We start from the raw sequence: 17,023 nt of genomic DNA, 5'->3' as shown, positions 1-17,023 counted from the left end.
GTGTAATCACTGTCAGCGCGAATGCGTATGTTCACTGTTCTGGTTCAGCAGTGTAAATAGCTGTGCCTTGGGAGACAGGGACTGCCTTTTCTCTCCTTTTTTCCCTAAGGTTTGAGGAAAAGAGTTGTGGAGGAAGTTGTGGACTGGTCCCTGTGGGGGGTGACTATTTTCAGCTGAAGTTTGGAGAGTCGTTTGCAAGAGATGGCAAGCAGAGACTAGCAGGCTTCCTGAGGAGGTTGGAGAGTCCCTGGCACTGCTGCTTTGGGACCCAGGTGACATTTCTTGACACAGAGCTGGGGAGAAGCACACTCTATCCATGTCTGCACAGAACGCAGCATCCCTCTAGAACACTGGGGGCGTCCGAGGAGGCAGCAACCATGGATGCTGAGGACTCCACAACGACCATCTCCAGCAGAAGCTCCTTTCATGGGCCTCCATAAGCCCCGCACGGTGACTGCTGTGGATAGATGGATATGTGACATCATTTGAAATGCCCCACTGGGAGCTCCCAGAAGTATTTGAGGGAAATATTGCATGGAGTGCGGCTCAGTGTCATTGTAACTCATTGTTAAAGTAGCAACAAATCATTTATACCCTTGGCAGGTGAAAACTAAATACACTAGAGATAGACATAAAACCATACTACACTGTTAACCATGGTTGTCTCTGGGTGCCAGTATTCTAGAGGATGCATGTTCTTTATATTTCTATGGAACTCTCCACATTTTCCACTACAAGCATTTGTAATTAGAAAAACAAAAGCTATGAATAAGGAATATCTCTTTCCTTCCCCTTCCGGGCCCAGTGGAAGCCTCTGCTGCCTAAGGCTGCTGTGGTTTCTTCCCTTGCTGAACTCAGGCAGTAACTCTTGGGTGCAGATCCGTGTTTTTTCATTGTTTTAGGTACTTGTGCCAGCTCTGCAAGCTCCTTCTGGAGAAGGAACACATCTCCTTCTACTCAACCCTCCCCCATCACTCACTCTGCTTGCAGGAGCTACTTCTCAGAACCTGCCTGGCCTGCTTCCACCCTTGGCCTTCATACTCACTGTTCCATCTGCCGGCACCCCCTCCTCCCTGGTCCCCCCCAGACAGCTTGTGGGCTTCCTGCTTCTCACCTTCAGTTTTGACTCAAATGTCTCAACGAGGCTTTCCCTGAGCAGGCTATTTAAAATTGCACACCCTCCCAGCACTCTTTCCCCCTTTCCTGCTTCATTTCTCCCTACAACATAGATCTCCATCTGACATGCTATGTATTGTGCTTCTTTATTATGTCTCCTCACACCAATCTGTAAGCTCTAGACGACAAGGATTTTTGTCTGTATTGTTCTCTGCTGTAAGCTCACCACCAGGATGTATGCCTGGTATGTACAGAAGATAAGTGTTTGTTGAATGAGTGAATACAGTTTATAATAACACTAGTTACCATGTACCAGATCCTGTGCTAGGTGCTTAGTAATTCCCTCATTCAGTCGTCTTCACAGTGTTTTGAGGTGCACAGCAATACCTCTGTTGGAAAGACGAGGAAACCAAAGCTCAGAGAGTTAGCTAACTCAGGTGAAGGCACACACTCTCACATGGCAGGGTGGGGTGGAATGCAGATCTGGCTGCTCCAGGGGCCAGGAGCTTTCCACTGTAGGAGACTCCTCTGTCCTCATGGTTGTCTCTCACTGTGCTGACACCCCTCTGCGTCTTGGGCACCATTTCCCCCACTGCAGGAAGCACAGTGCTGCTGCCCTGAGTGGGCGCCAAGTGGGCTCCTCTCCCAGTTTGCATCCCTTCTGGTGACCCAAACCCTGCAATCAGAGAAGCCAAGTTGTTCCTTCCCTGCCTCACTGCCTCTACTGTGGGCGCTCTAGGTTATGGTATAAATGAGCAGGCCCAGAGGTTTTCTTTCTTTCTCCCGCAGCCCCGTTCTCCCAAAGGGAGGCTGGTTGCTCCCTGAGAACCTTCTGAAGACCAGCAAGGTGGAATTACAGCAAGAACCCAGGAGATTCGGGTTCACGTTCAGGATCTGCAGCTCACTAGCTGGGCAAGTCTTTTAACTTGTGCACTGACACAATGAAAGGAATTCTTCTTTCTTTGCGGTTTGCCTACAGTACTGTAATGATGGCAAATGTAGAATCTGTCTCATGGGGGTGTTGTGTAGTTGCAGGAGCCAATTTGATTATCATACTTAGCACCATGCCTGACAGATAAGGCTTAATAATTGTTGGCTGATATTGTCATCAGTCATGAGTAGCCTGGGAACTGGGCAGGGTTTGCAGTCAGCTGGTAGGATGGGATGTGGGTGTGGATTATAGCTAACCACTAACTCCAGTCACCCTCCAATCTAAACTTTCCTAGAGCTTCAGTCCTCAGAGTTTAGAATTCCTTGTTCAAGGTCACATACTCATGACTTTTATAAGGCTTTGATTGGGACACTTTTCAGAATACCTAACCTCTTTAGTCAGTACACTATATTTCTGCTGGGAGGTAATTGTTGCCATCTCTGCTAGGCTACACAATTTGAGGAATAATTTGCACAAGCATCAGTTGCCACCAAGACCAAGGCATGAGGCATAATTATCTCAAGTGGAAACTGTGATTAAGCCTGTGCACTGAGGCCTGGTTTGCAGGGGCTGCAAATGAGCTGCCACCTCCAGAGCACTATGTGCCTGCTAGATGCTGGGGCTGTAATTAACCAAAGCCTGTTTCCAAACACCCATTCTCCAAGTTCCAGTGGGTCAAAAGTCCCGACTCTGGTGAATGTCAAGATCCCTGCAGAGGAACTTCCCTGGTGGCGCAGTGGTTAAGAATCTGCCTGCCAATGCAGGGGACACAGGTTTGAGCCCTGGTCTGGGAAGATCCCACATGCCTCAGAGCAACTAAGCCCTTGTGCCACAACTACTGAGCTTGCGCTCTAGAGCCCGTGAACCACAACTACTGAAGCCTGTGCACCTAGAGCCCATGCTCCGCAATGAGAAGCCACCTCAATAAGAAGGTCGCGCGCTGCAACGAAGAGTAGCCCCGGCTCGCCATAACTAGAGAAAGTCTGTGCGCAGCTACGAAGACCCAATGCAGCCAAAAAAAGAAAAAGAAAAATCCCTGCAGAGTCTGTAGCTGAACTGAGTGAGACCTTCCCATTGTCTAAGGCTTCATTTATAGTTTTCAAGGGAATTCCCTTTACTGGCTTTGCTATCTAGTTGTGGTATAGTACGTATGATTTGGAGTAATCCATCTGCCATCACTCCTCTGACATCTCCTTGCTCTCCCACCCAGATGGTTTCACCCAGGATGATCTAGTTCTGTTTGTGCCTGAAGGGGAAAGAGCCTTCCTTTTCCCTCATGTGAATGACCATAAGCAACAGGAGAATTCATCTCTTGCCCTCACCATGGCCAATGTCTGCTCTACACATGGGCCCAGAGGCCACACTTTCAGTACTTCTGAGAAGTTGATGATGGCATCTGTGAAATGGGAGGTCTTTCATCCTGAGGCAAGGGTACAAGTTCTGCCAGCCCTTTGTACCATCTGGAAACAATGCTGGGAATCATATTTGCAGGTCCAGAAATGTTATTTGATTGTTTCATGGCATGAAAGACTTAATTTGAAGCTTAGTGGAGAGAGCAGACTAAAGAAGATTTAGGAAACATGGCCTACAAGGGCAAAAAGTGCTGAGTTTGAGTAAAAATACACATTCTACACGTAGTCAGCACTCTGAGAACACTGTGGGTAGGCAGAGCTGGGACCGATGTTCACAGATAATTCTCCAACTTTATTTTACCCTCCCACAGGCCAGGGTCTTGTCATAATTACCTTGCTTATACAACCCCTGTTTGCATCTCCAGAGAGACAGCCATGTTTGGAAGAAAGAACACGAGTCCCCATGTCTGAAAGGAGTCCCAAGAAGAAGGAAATGTAAGATAGTGAAAAGTGTGGAGTTTTGACTAAGTCAGACTTCAGTTCCAATCCTGGTTATATCATATACCATCTATGAGAACTTTACAGCTTCTCTGAGTTTCAGTGTGCATAGTTCAAGATGGAACAGATAACATCTATCCTGTTAGATTGTTATAAAAATCATTAAAACATATGTAAAGCATTGAAAAGCTGGCTTATATTACGTATTGAATAAATGGCAAGTATTAATATCTGTAAAATGGAGGTATTTCATAATACCCACTTTGCAATACGGTTGTGAAAAGTAGGGGGGAAATGCTTTTGGCCTATAGCAGATGTTTAATAAATGGTAGTTGTTAGTCCTGTCTTGCTGTGAAATATATGTCTGACTTTCAGCAAAGTCACCTCTGCTGACAGTGAAATGGGAAGTATTTCTACTCTACTCACTCCCCTAAGGACTGCAGTGGCAACTGGCAATAATCACACATGCCTCACTTGATTTTTGGAGTTGTGATAAATAAAATCACATACAATATATTGGAAGCCAGACACAGGGAACAATGTACTAGAATGAAACACATTGGGAGGCAAGGGACTTGGGTTCTAGTCTTGGTGCTGTCTTTTGCCAAGTGACTGTAAGCAAATCACCAAGTAATCAGACCCTCAGGTGCACACACTGCTGACCTCTCAGCAGCTGTGAGAAAATGCAAATGTGAGAAATTATCACTATTCCTCCTTGAGGGTAAAGATGGTTTTCCCTTTTTAATCTTTGGAACCCAGCAAAGTCCTTGGCATATAGTGGGTACTCAGTACTTTTGTTTAATGAATTATAAATTGCCCAGAAATCATATTTTTAATCATTAGTGAACTTTTTTACCCATAAACTTATAGCCTTTGGTCTCACTGTGATTGGTTGGATCCCTGGGCCTGTGTCCCAAAGTATTTGTATTCCATGCTAACCTTAACATACTCAGATATGTTATTCAGACGCAACTGAAAGCACACACCCCCACAAAACCAGCAGTAAAGAGAGAAGAAAGCAGCTCTTCTGTATGTGGCAGCTGTAAGGGGACGGTTTCATAATCCTACACCCAGTTCTGGTTTGGTTACCACTCCTCTAGGTTCCTTATTACTCTATGTACCCATTCTACAGAATTCATCCCCAGAGTGAAGGTGGTAGCCACTGCAGAGGCTCAAACTGCTTTCGAAGATGACTCTTCATGGGTAGTTAAGAATGTGAAAGATGCCTTACAGTTCTCCTCCTAATGGGAGATGGCAGGTGGCAAGTGGCAAGCAGAAACATAATGAGGGTGCTGGGCTTCCTGGTGCCAAGGGAGAGCCCTTGAAGACTTCTTGGCAGTAGAGAACATCACACGTGCCCTCCACACTACATACCATTCCCGAATTGTTAAAGTATTTGGTCTCTGGGCTTCCCTGGTGGCGCAGTGGTTGAGAGTCCGCCAATGCAGGGGACACGGGTTTGTGCCCCGGTCCGGGAAGATCCCACATGCCGCGGAGCGGCTGGGCCCATGAGCCATGGCTGCTGAGCCTGCGCGTCCGGAGCCTGTGCTCCGCAACGGGAGAGGCCACAACAGTGAGAGGCCCACGTACCGCAAAAAAAAAAAAAAGTATTTGGTCTCTGAGGGCTTTGGTAGAAGAGGAAAGCTTGTAGAGATTGAGAGAAGGGAGATGGAGAAGACCAAAATGCTAACAGTCACCATCATTACGTGTGCACTGTAATAAACTGCCCTGGACCAAGGGCACTGGCAAAGGTTGGATGTTTTCCAGATCTGCCATGTATCATGTCTTCCCATCTTACTGAGGAGCATCTATGATCTTAAGTCATTTTTAATACCATCTCCCACCCACAACGTCTTCTTCCTTTTTTCCTTCCACTCTTCTCCACCCACCCCATCGCTTCTCCCTCCCTACCCTGAAGTCCGACTAAAGGTAACCTCAGGCAAGCCTCACCCAATCACCCCAGCTGGGTTGGGTGTCCTTCTGTAGCCTTCAACTCACCGCACTGTAACTTCTGGTTTATTTACTTACTGTCCAGTTCTGAAAAGTAGGACCTTTATCTTGTTCAGCATTTAATCCCCAAATACCCCCAACAGTGCATCACACAAAAGAAGATGCTTAACAAATGTTTATTAAGTGTATCAGGTTATACCTCTAATTTATTGCATTTTCCCCCCGGCTTCTACAATGACTAAGCAAACAGAGTTACATGTCAGTCTTTTTTCTTTGCACAGTAGACAAAAACTGTTGGAAAGCTAGATACCAATCAGCTATTTTTTTCCCCTGGTACCAGATCATCATACTGGTGAGTTCTTTCAAAGCATTTAAGTATAGCATTCAGTGCTGCATAATTTGTTCAAGATCACAGAATAAAATGTAAAGTTTTTCAATTAATTTTACAAAAGCAGCAAAACTCTACAACAAAATCCTACAGGAAAAAGTAGACCAATCTCATTTAAAAACATCAATTTAAGTGTATTAAACGTAACAAAACTTAGCAAGATACAAAACCTAAATCCTAGTTACACAAATACAACTGTTACAGAAATAACGGCCTTCTCCCCATCTAGTGTACTTATGACTCAGACAGTAGCTTTTATACCCAACTTCACCCCGCCCCACCTCTGGCTGGCCCTCACCAGGGGTGGACGCCGGCTCCAGCATTAGCATTAGCCCTGGCCCTAGCCCTCACACTGCCCCGTCAGCCTCGTCTGCCAGGGCCTCACAGTACTGCACTGGCCAGTGTTGGGGTTCTTTCCTATGGAGCTTGGCCACGAACCCCAGGACTTTCATCTTGCTGGTTTCCAGGTCGCTTCAGGGACCCCAAGAGAATTCACATGCCGGTGGATTGGTGTGAGAAACACGCCGGTAATTGAGGTATCTCAGCTGCACGAAATCTTCCATAATAAGCCTCCTCGGGCACCCAAAGAGGAAGTGATACTTTGAGGGACGCACCTCCAACCGACGCAGCATCTCCCAGACCTGTGCCTCCCTGGCGCTATTACCTTTCATGTAGATACAGCCCAATATCATCATTAAAAGACCCAGTCTGGGGCCATCTCCTCCCAGATCCTCCTCCTCCTCCTCAAGAGGTTTTAGTTTGTTGATCGGGATATAAGTGTGGTGCTTGCGGTCAAGCTGTTTCAGCTTGAAACCCAAAGACACACCGCAGATGCTCTGCGGCCCTTGCGATGATCTCAGGGAACAGATCCTTTAAGTCTCTGCTAATGTATTTCACCATCTCGGAGAGGGTGATGGGACTCTTCTTCCTGTCCTTCACCAGCAGAAACTGCACCAACTCGGCCACCGTCTGATCCAGACGGAGGCAGGCCCTGCGCCGGGCCAAGGTTTTGGCTGCCAAAGCCCTCGCACCTTTCAGGGTGATGGAGGGCTCCGCAGCCCCCTCCTCCCTTACAGCGCCAAGGTCCTCCTCGGGGCTCTCTTGCAGAAGGGGGCTCGGGGCCACCTCCTGCGAGGCGGTCAGGGCCTGGGTCTCACTGTCGTGGCCACCATCCATCTCCCCCTCCGCCTGAGGGACAGGGAGACCCCCGCTCTCTGGTTTCTGCAACATGTTTTCGGGCAGGCAGGTGCAAAGCGCGTACACTGGCTGAAGGGTGTGCAAGCCGCTGCACAAACCCCGGCGGGGGGCTGGACAGCGGCTGGGACGGCTGGAGTAGGACTAGGAGAGATGACACAGGGGACTTTGTGGCTTCCGTGCTGCACTGCAGAGGGTTCGGGACAGCCGCAACGCCGCCGGCGCCAAAGACCCGCGGCGAGCCCACCGCGCAGCCTCAGTGCGCGCCGGCAAGCCGACTTGCCGCACCACTTCCGTCCAACTCAGCCAAGATGGCGGCCCCCAGGCCCCGCGAAGCCCCTCCTTCTACTGCTCCCGCTGGGGTGGGAGTGAGCAAAGCGTTCGCAGGATGCCAGGGCTGTGGAGGAGTGTGTCGCCAGCGCTGTTTTTTAGACTCGAAGGCTGGAGGGGGGTAACCAGGGCTTTTCTGAGGTTTCAGTGTACAAGGATGAAATAGGGATGGAGTTCCAGCCACGTACTTTCAGCAGGTGCTTATTTCTATGTATGTATCTAAGATTTTGAGTAATTTACTGTAGCTTAGTGCGGAGTGCATGAAGGTGTAGGCTGAGAGATAAGGCTGTGCGGGACAGTTAGTGACCGGCCTTGAACAGGATGCTATGGAGATTAAAATCTATTCTGAGCACTATGGGAATTCATACTACAGGGGGATTTAAGCAAGGGAGTGTCCGGACCAGATCTGTATCTTTCCAGTCTCTTTGGTGTCAGTGTGGAGGATGGATTGGAGTAGGGCTGACCAAAAGCTGGGAATCCAGTTTGGAGTATTGGTATTATTATAGTGCAGAATAGGAACTGAGACTCGGCCTGTCTTGTTCATTGTTATATCCTCAGTGCTCAGAACAGTGCCTGGCACATAGAGGCACTCCATAAATATTGTAAAATGGATGACGAGGGGGTGAGGATAGCATATTCTAGGGGGGTGGTCAAAGAAGGTGATAAAAGATATACTGAGGTACAGCCGGCAGAAATAGTAACTGATTGGAGGAAAGGGGAGTTTTTTTTTTTTTTTTTTTTACCTAATCAAACTTAACTAGTCGCATTACTTTTTTCTTTTTGCTTACTCTACTCTGAGCTTTCTCCCACTACCAGTCTGTCTCTCTCCCTCTCTCCCTCCCTCTCCAACTCCTCCTCCTCCCTCTCCAACTCCTCCTCCTCCCTCTTCTTTCTCTACTTCCTCCTCCCCTCCCCTCCCGTCTCCTTTCCTCCTCCCTCCTCTCCTCTTCCCTTTTCTCTCCTCTCCCCCTCCCCTCTCCCTCTTCCCTCCTCTCCACTCCTCTCTTCTCTCCCTCCTTTCAAGGCTCAGCTTAAATGTCACCTTTCCAAATTCTTAGTCTCCATGCATGGAAGTTATTTACTGCAATTTCTGAATCACCATAGCAATTTGTTTTTGTTTAACACCCACCTATATAGACCTTTTTGTGCACTAGGCTCTGTTCTAACTGTTGTTCAAATATTAATTTGTTTAATTCTCATTAAGGTAAGTACTATTATCACTATCCCCATTTTATAGATGTGTCTTTCCTATGGAATTTGCTATTTACTAGCTATGTAATCTTGGGCAAGTTACCTAAACTCTCTTTCCCTTGGTTGCCTTATGAGTGAAGTGGGCATAATAGTAGAGACAGCATTGTGGAGATCATGTGAAGTAATGCATGTAAACCATTTAACACAGTGCTTGGCACATGGTGTTCAATAAGTGTTAGCTATTATTTATTGCATACTTTTAATGTGCTGATAATGTACTAATTTTTTACATGTATGAACTCATCTACTTCTCATAACAGCCCTGCTAGATAAGTGGTATTATTATCCCCATTTTACAAGTGAAATAACACAAAAGAGGGTAAGTAACTTCCCCAGCATCACATGACTGAGCCACTATTTCAATCATATAGTATGACTCCAGAGACCATGTTCTTAAGCACTATATTAATAGATGTTAATTATTATCATTATTATTGACCATACTCTGTATAATAGTTATTTTTGTGCTTATTACCCTCCAAAACCAAGCATCCTAAAAGCTAGGGCTATGTCCTTAACTCTTTTGAAGAGCCCCTCAGCGTCAGCACTCAGTATGTAATTGTCACTGAATAAATGATGAAAGGCTTTACTTTTTTCCAGAGGAAATAGCATTTATGTTAAGTAAATATATGACAGACCTTTTTTTTTTTGGCCATGGCACGCAGGATCTTTAGTTCCCTGACCGGAGATAAAACCCGTGCCCCCTGCAGTGGAAGCTAGGAGTCTTAACCACTGGATCACCAGGGAAGTCCCTAGACTTTTCTAGATGTAATCATGAACTCTTCATTTTTAAAAACTTCTGAAAATATATACCCACTTATACTTTATGACTTAGAGAAGCTGAAAGTGTGTGAATGAAGCAGGAGGATGTTTATTGTAGTTTAACTTGAGGCTGTTACTGGTTTCTATTATGTAGAATATAAACATAAACACTTTATGTACAATATAATTTAGTCCTCACAAATCCCTATTAGGAAGGTATTATTATTCTCATTTTACAAATGGGAAAATAGTCACTGAGAGGTTAAACCATCTGTCCCCAACCACCCATCTGTTAAGTGCTAGACTGGAAATGAGGACCTAGATCTGTCTATTCTGAAAACTGTACTCATGACCACCATGCTGGACTGCCTCGTTGTCAGTTTCTCCTGAAGGTAGAACCACTCCTACCTAAAAGGGCATCACTGGAGGTAAAATAGTCTACTTACATATCTTTCTCAGTTCAAGTATTGCTGAGGAGATAGATGCATGGAAAGGAGCATGCAGGAGATACATTGGAAAGAATTTTGAGGGGCAAATTAGCAGTAATATGACTGGATTTTGAAAAATGAATCAATAATGTAATGCTACTCATCAAAAAAAAAAAAGGAACAAACTACTGATATAACATGGATGAGTCTGGCTGACGTTATGTTGAGTGAAAGAAGAAAGATACAGAAGATTATATACAATATGATTCCAGTTAATCTGATGTCCAGGACAGGTTTAGCTAATCTGTGGTGACAGAAATGAGAACAGTGGAGGCCTGGAGTGGGGTTGACTGGAAAGGGATATGCATGAACTTTCTGGGGGTGATGGCAATGTTATGTATCTTGGTTTGGGTGTAGATATACATTTGTCAAAACTTTTCAAACTGTACCCTTAATATCTGTGTATCTCATGGTATATAAATTATACCTTAAAAATTATAAAAATAAAAAAGTTTTAAAATTGAGGTATAATTGAAAGATAACATTAGTTTGAGGTGTACAACACAGTGATTTGATATTCATGTATATTGTGAAATGATCGCCACAATAAGTCTAGTGAATATCTGTCACCATACATAGTTACTAGGTTTTTTTTTCTTGTGATGAAAACTGTTAAGATCTATTCTCTTAGCAGCTTTCAAACATGCAATACAATATAATTAACTATAGTCACCATGTAGAAAAGTTTCAAAAAATTAAATGAATAGGCCTTTAGGTATAGGAGGTGATGAGGGTATGAAAGGTGAATGGCTTTGCTTTGCCACTTGCCAACCCCTGGATGCTACAATGTTTTGTACTGAAAGGGACCTAAACAATCATTTGCCAGTTTTGATTGTGCCGACTTCACACTGGACAGGCAGACTTTTAAAACAATCCTTACCTAAGCTGTTAAAAGGGAGGAAATGTATATCTCTTTGGTAGGGGGTGCGGGGTGGCAGCAAAACAAAATTTGATGACTGTTCGATGGAAACCTTTCTGAAGGATCCTCCTTTGTAGCCTAGACTACAGTGTTTAAAAGCCTACAGTGCTTAGCACAGTTTAGTATGAGGAAAAGGATAAGGGAGTTACACTGGAAAAGCAGAACTGCAGGATGAATTATCCTGGAAATGTCTGGCACTCTGTGGGTGTAGAAAAGGTGCATCCTAGAACAAAGCACTGAACCAGGTCAGAAGACCTGAGTTCTGGTGTCCCAACCCTTTCATTCATTCTGTGACCTTGCACGGCATGCTTAACCTCTCTGGGCCACTGTTTCCTCATCTTTAGGCCTGACAACCTTAGCTTTGCCAGTCCCCATAGTTGTTTTGAGATTCAAGTAGGATTATAAATGTAAACGTACTTTTGAAATGCTCTACCATTGAGAAACAATTATAAAATGTTACAGCTTTTTTTTTTTTCTTTTCTAAGAGACCTGGTAGAAAAATCTCAGTAATGAATGTCACTGGCCTCTCATGCAGACATTTTGGAATGAGCTTACACATTCCTGGTTGAAAAAACTGTCTGGCCAAAAAAGATTAAATAAAGAAATGTCATGTCCTGACACTCCATCTAAGGCTAGTGAATGCTTTGGTGGGAAGCCAGAGTTATCTTGTTGGATTCCTTCTAAATTTGTCAATGGATTCCTCCAAGCTCCTGAGTGCCTTCTTCACGCAGATGCTGAGTAATGTCTCACTCCAGATCTGAGTGAGCCCCAAACTGCATAGGTGCTTGTGTCTTCTCTGTTTCTCCTGACAGTTTTGATAGCCGTGCAGCTGATCCGGCTCAAAGAAGGGATCAGAGGAAGAGCTTTGTCCCACATCCCTGGGCCAGGGGCAAAATGGAGCCCAGTTTTGTCACAGCAGAATGGGCAGAGTGTGAAGCCCTGGGTCCTTGTATGTGTGGCTGGTATTGAAGCAGGATGGCCAGGCGGATGATTCGATCTGACTTGGGTAATGAAAATTGTTTGTTACTGTTTGAAGAGCAATTGTGTAAGCAACAGTACTCCTGTGTTTGGCTGCCTGTGACCCACCAGTGTCTGTAACATAACACCCAACACAGAGGAGGAACAGACCCTGGCCGGCAGCGGAGGGGAGAGATGCAGGGGGCACAGGGCCCCCTTCTCCCTCCCTCCTCCACTGTCCCACCCGCTCTGTAAACCTTGAAGGAAAGTTGGCGAGAAGGCATTTGCCACCTGGACACAATGAGGCCCAGTGCGAGGGGCAGGCGCAAGGCTGGCAGGGAGCCAGGGCCCTGGTCTGAATGGCCGTCGCCAAGGGGCTGCCAACGGCCCATCTCTATCCCCCAGAGGCCGGGCCAGGGCCAGGGCGGGGGCCCATCTACCCCCACCTCCGAGGACCCGCTCACACCATTTGCTGGCCGTGACCAGAATGCACGGGACGCGGGGCCTTTGAGCAGCTGAACAGAGCTGTTTCCCCTCTGCTGGCCGCCAGTTCACTTGGATTAGAGCAGGCTCTCCGGAGTCCCTTTGTTGGCAGCTTGTTATTCTGCACATACCAAGCACTGTGCATTCATCTTTATTAGTTCTAATTGCTTCCCTATTCTAATGGGATCTTGATATTCCCATACAATTGAAAGGAAATGTATTCATTAAAATAATTCTTCTCCTAACTGCCGCTTCAAGCTGCTTCTCTAAGTGACATTGTCTCTCCAGCCACAGCCTGCTGAGGCCTCTTATTAAGACTCTAGTCAAAAGCCAACTTTGGGCAGCAAACTTTCCTTGCAGGAGTTTTCAGACACCGAAGAGCGGGTACTTTTTAATCAGCTCACACACTGAAGTTGGAGGCCAGCTGGTAGACCTGGGGGTGCCGCTCGGGGCGGTGGGGGCGGGAGGAGAAGGGCTGGTCTCCAGCACTGCCTGCCTCCCTTAAGAATGCCCCCTTTCTCCACACTGACTGGCTAATTTAGGCAGGGCTCTTCCCCCAGTGTCATCTGGGTAGAACTTTTTGTTTATGCGCGAGCAGTGGCTAGGTGTGTTCTTAGAGCAGGCGCTGAGTAAGGTGCTGTGGGAAGTGTGGAGACGGAGCTGCAGTCTCGAGGTGTTTACAGTCTCCGTGGGTGGCTGCCCGCTCAGAGTCCCTCAAGTGATGCAGGAGAGGGGAGGCTGGGAACAGCTCTCAGTGTTCAGAAGGCTTCATGGGACAGAGAACTTAGAAAAGCGGGATACTCTTCCATCAATGTGTTTGATTTAATAACCAAAATCTTTCAAGCCATGGGATCATGGGGGTAATACAAGAAGCTTCCTTGGGACGTTGGGAACCACTGATCTACTGGGGTGAGATAAGCCATTCTAAAAACGCACGCCTATGTGAACACCTGCTCTTTACACGAGTGGTATAAAGACCGCTATAGGAGTTTGGAGGAATGGAGGGGAGCATGTGCTGGGCACTACACTGTTGCTTGAGTCTTCTTTAATCCCTATAACAGCCCCGTGAGGGAAGCACAGTTCTTCCCCAGTTTACAAGCGAGACGTAGACAAGTTAGATACTTTGTCCAGTGTCAAGCGTTGGGAGTCAGGACTTGACCGCCGGCCGTCTGATCCCAGAGCACAGGCTGCTTTCACAGGAGCCTGCCGCCTCTCACGTTGCACCTGTCAGGGCCAACAGAGGAGGTGTGATGTGGAAGGTGGCATTTGATCTCCCTTGAGGCCTGTAGGGGTGGTGGGTCATCAGCAGGTAGAGTGGGGTCAGGAAGGAAGAGCCTGAGCAGAAGTGCTGGGAAGAACCTAAATCAGGACATGACAGGATTCCCAGTGGCCCAGCGACTGGAGAGTGAGGAGTAGCAGGAGGAAGGCAGCCTGACAGGAGTTTGGATTTCATGCTGTAGGTACTTCTCCAGTGAGGATATTTGAGCCTCTGGATAAACACATTTCTTCCAGGAGCATCAGTTTTCCTTGAGGTGAATAATTTTAGACATCTTCATATTAAAAGAAATTCAGATAGATCACGGAATAGAATGCAAAATTCTCATGAATTTTTAAGAGAAAACAGAAGACTTCAAAGAGAGCTTGGGTGTGTTGGCAGGAGCTTCAGGCTGTGCTGTCCCCTGGGGGAACTGAAGGCGTTTCTTTTGTCTGCTGTTGGTGTGCTTTAGCGGGAAAATTTGAGAAAGACTGATTTTGGAGAAAATGTTTTGATCCCAGGAATAAAATAATTAGGTGTATTTCAAGAAGGATGGCAGGGGCTTGGAAGACAGGTGGGACAGGGCAGGGACCACGAACAGGAGTCCAGATAAGAGATGGTTACAATAAACTCTTAGGAGACATGAAGGGTCTAGGGGGCTGCCTGGGCCTCAGACCCCACCTCTTCACCCGAGCCTTTTCGGAGGCGGCCTGCCTGAGAGATGCCCCACCCCGAAGCCACTCCTTCCTTTTAAGGGGCTCAGCGATTAGACTGGGATGGCTGGCCAGGGAGGCTGAAGCAGAAGCAGTTAAGGGAGAGCCTGGGCCTGGGCCAGGAACTGGTCCTCCCGGAGAACCTTAGTGCCCCGGCCACCTCACCCACCATGTTGCCTGCCGACCACTTTCCAGCCCAGCAGGCAAGTGGTTGGACCAGTGGATTCTCTGCAGTGGTGAGAGCAGGTCCTGTCTTGTTGCAGTGTCTGATGTCCTATACTGGTGGGCAGTGCCATTGGACCCAGCATGGTGGCCAACACCCTGTGGTCAAGAAAGACTCAAACGGAGGAAGGAGGGAATAAGACATCTCAGCTTAGGACCAAGACCTCACTCTACTTCTCCTTATCATCAGTAGATGGAGATAGCCCACCTTACTTAGCCAGACTCTCCTTTCAGGTGGGTGACTTTTTTTAGGTAGCTTAGAAATGAACTTTGAAGCATCATTTTTAAAAAAGCATTAAAAAATTCCTTAGTGCTTTATTTTTTTCTCATTTTAGAAGAGATTGTTTGTTGTACAGCAATGAGAAAATCCTGACCATTTAAAAGAAAAAACCAAAAAGCACCTATAATTCCACTACCCAGGGGTAACCACAGTTAACAAATACCCTGGTGTGTATCCTCCCCAAATTTTTCTAAGCATTTACTTTTATTTATTGATTGATTGCTTGATTGATTTAGGCTGCGTTGGGTCTTCATTGCTGCGTGCGGGCTTTCTCTAGTTGTGGCGAGCAGGGGCTACTCCTTGTCGTGTGTGCAGGCTTCTCATTGCAGTGGCTTCTCTTGCTGTGGAGTACAGGCTCTAGACGCAAGGGCTTCAGTAGTTGTGGCACGCAGGCTCAGTCGTTGTGGCGCACGGGCTTAGTTGTTCCACAGCATGTGGGATCTTCCTGGACTAGGGCTCGAACCTGTGTCCCCTGCATTGGCAGGCGGATTCTTAACCACTGCGCCACCAGGGAAGCCCCAGCATGTACTTTTTTTTTTTTTAACAGAGTTATCTTGTATACTCTGCTTTATATACACTATATATATGTATATATATATTCACATACTGTGAATCTCTCACACTAATATTTTTCTATAATGTCATTATTTGTGATTGAAAATATTCCACAGACTCCATGTCACCTTTAATGCCTATTGTATATTTAGGATGTTTTCAGATTTTCATTATTAAATACAATGTGATAAACTTGTTTGTGGCTAAATCCTATTTCCCAAGATTATGGAAATTATTATATAAGAACATGACCATATAGATACGTGATTTTTTGAAAGACAAAATTGGGATTATTCTATATTTATTTCTATGACCTAATTTATACACTAAATCCATTTTGAAAATCTTTAATGTCTACAAAACTGAATCTGCACAATTATGTATTAACTTCATTTAAAAATAGTACTTTCATGTAGTTCAAAAATCAAAATGCCATAAAAAAGAGAATTTTTAATAAAATTTTACAAAATTTTTAATGAAATTCTCAATTTCGTAAAATTGAGAATTTTTGCTTGCACCCATGTCCCTCTTTACCTGATTTCCTGATTTCCCCTCCCATAGGTCACTGCTTTTAGTAGTTACAGTGCCCCTTTTTGAAAATATAAGCAAATGCAATTATATATACCTTGCCCCTTCTTACAAAGAAGTTAGCACACTATGTTCATTATTAGGCACTGTGCTTTAAACAAAAAAACCAAAAAAACTTAATAGTATGTAGTGGAGACTTTTTCATATCAGCACATAGCTTCCTGGCATATTATGGTTTGGATGGACAATAATATCTAACCAATTCCATATAATTGGACATTTGGGTTATTTCCAATCTTTTATTATTAAAAGCAATGTTATAATACAGACATATATCATTTCTGTATGTGTGCAAATATATTTGCCTGAAAAATTCAGAGAGTGGGATTGATGAGCCAATAGGTAAATACATTAGTAACATTAATAGAAAATGCCATATTGCCCTTCATAGGTGTGTATCATTTCCTATTCCTACCAGCAATGTATGAGGGTGCCTATTTCCCTACAACTTCCCCCAATCAAGTGTATTTTGGATATGTAAAAATCTGATGGGTAAAAAATGGGTATATCATTGCAACTATAATTTGTACTCATTATTAGTAATGAAGTCGAACGTTCTTTTATATGCTAAAAAGCCATCTGTATTTCTTTTTTCTGAAAAAGGGCATTTTTTCTATGATCTCCTTGATTTATAGAAACAAATTATGTATTGGAGTGCTTGACCCTTTGTGAAGTGAGTTGCAATTTTTTTTCCAGTTAGTCTTTTGTTTGTTTTGCTTATGGTGCTTTTGCCATGCAGGAGTTTTAAGATTTTTATATAGATGTATTTATCAGTGTTTTTATTTCCTGAC

General features: G+C 45.3%; 1 protein-coding gene and 1 long non-coding RNA gene across 2 annotated transcripts in view; one reads left to right on the top strand and one right to left on the bottom strand.

The window, feature by feature from the left end:
* Window positions 1–6,102: 6,102 nt before the first annotated feature.
* Window positions 6,103–7,633, bottom strand: MAGEF1 (MAGE family member F1). Its single transcript, XM_082625101.1, is given in 3 exon segments — window positions 6,103–6,708; window positions 6,712–7,041; window positions 7,043–7,633. Coding segments are annotated over 3 exon segments (879 nt in total). The 5' UTR covers window positions 7,466–7,633; the 3' UTR covers window positions 6,103–6,582.
* Window positions 7,634–7,806: 173 nt separating this feature from the next.
* LOC309806808 overlaps window positions 7,807–17,023 on the top strand; it is a 58,458-nt gene continuing 49,241 nt past the window's right edge. The window contains exon 1 of the long non-coding RNA XR_014294446.1: window positions 7,807–7,970. This is a non-coding gene — a long non-coding RNA (uncharacterized lncRNA). The remainder of the gene's footprint in view (window positions 7,971–17,023) is intronic.

The sequence above is a fragment of the Mesoplodon mirus genome (genome assembly GCF_964341445.2).
Source record: "Mesoplodon mirus genome assembly, chromosome: 6".
NCBI lineage: Eukaryota > Metazoa > Chordata > Mammalia > Artiodactyla > Ziphiidae > Mesoplodon > Mesoplodon mirus.
The sequence above is the reverse complement of the archived record's forward strand: the minus strand, read 5'-3'. Positions and strand labels throughout refer to the sequence as shown.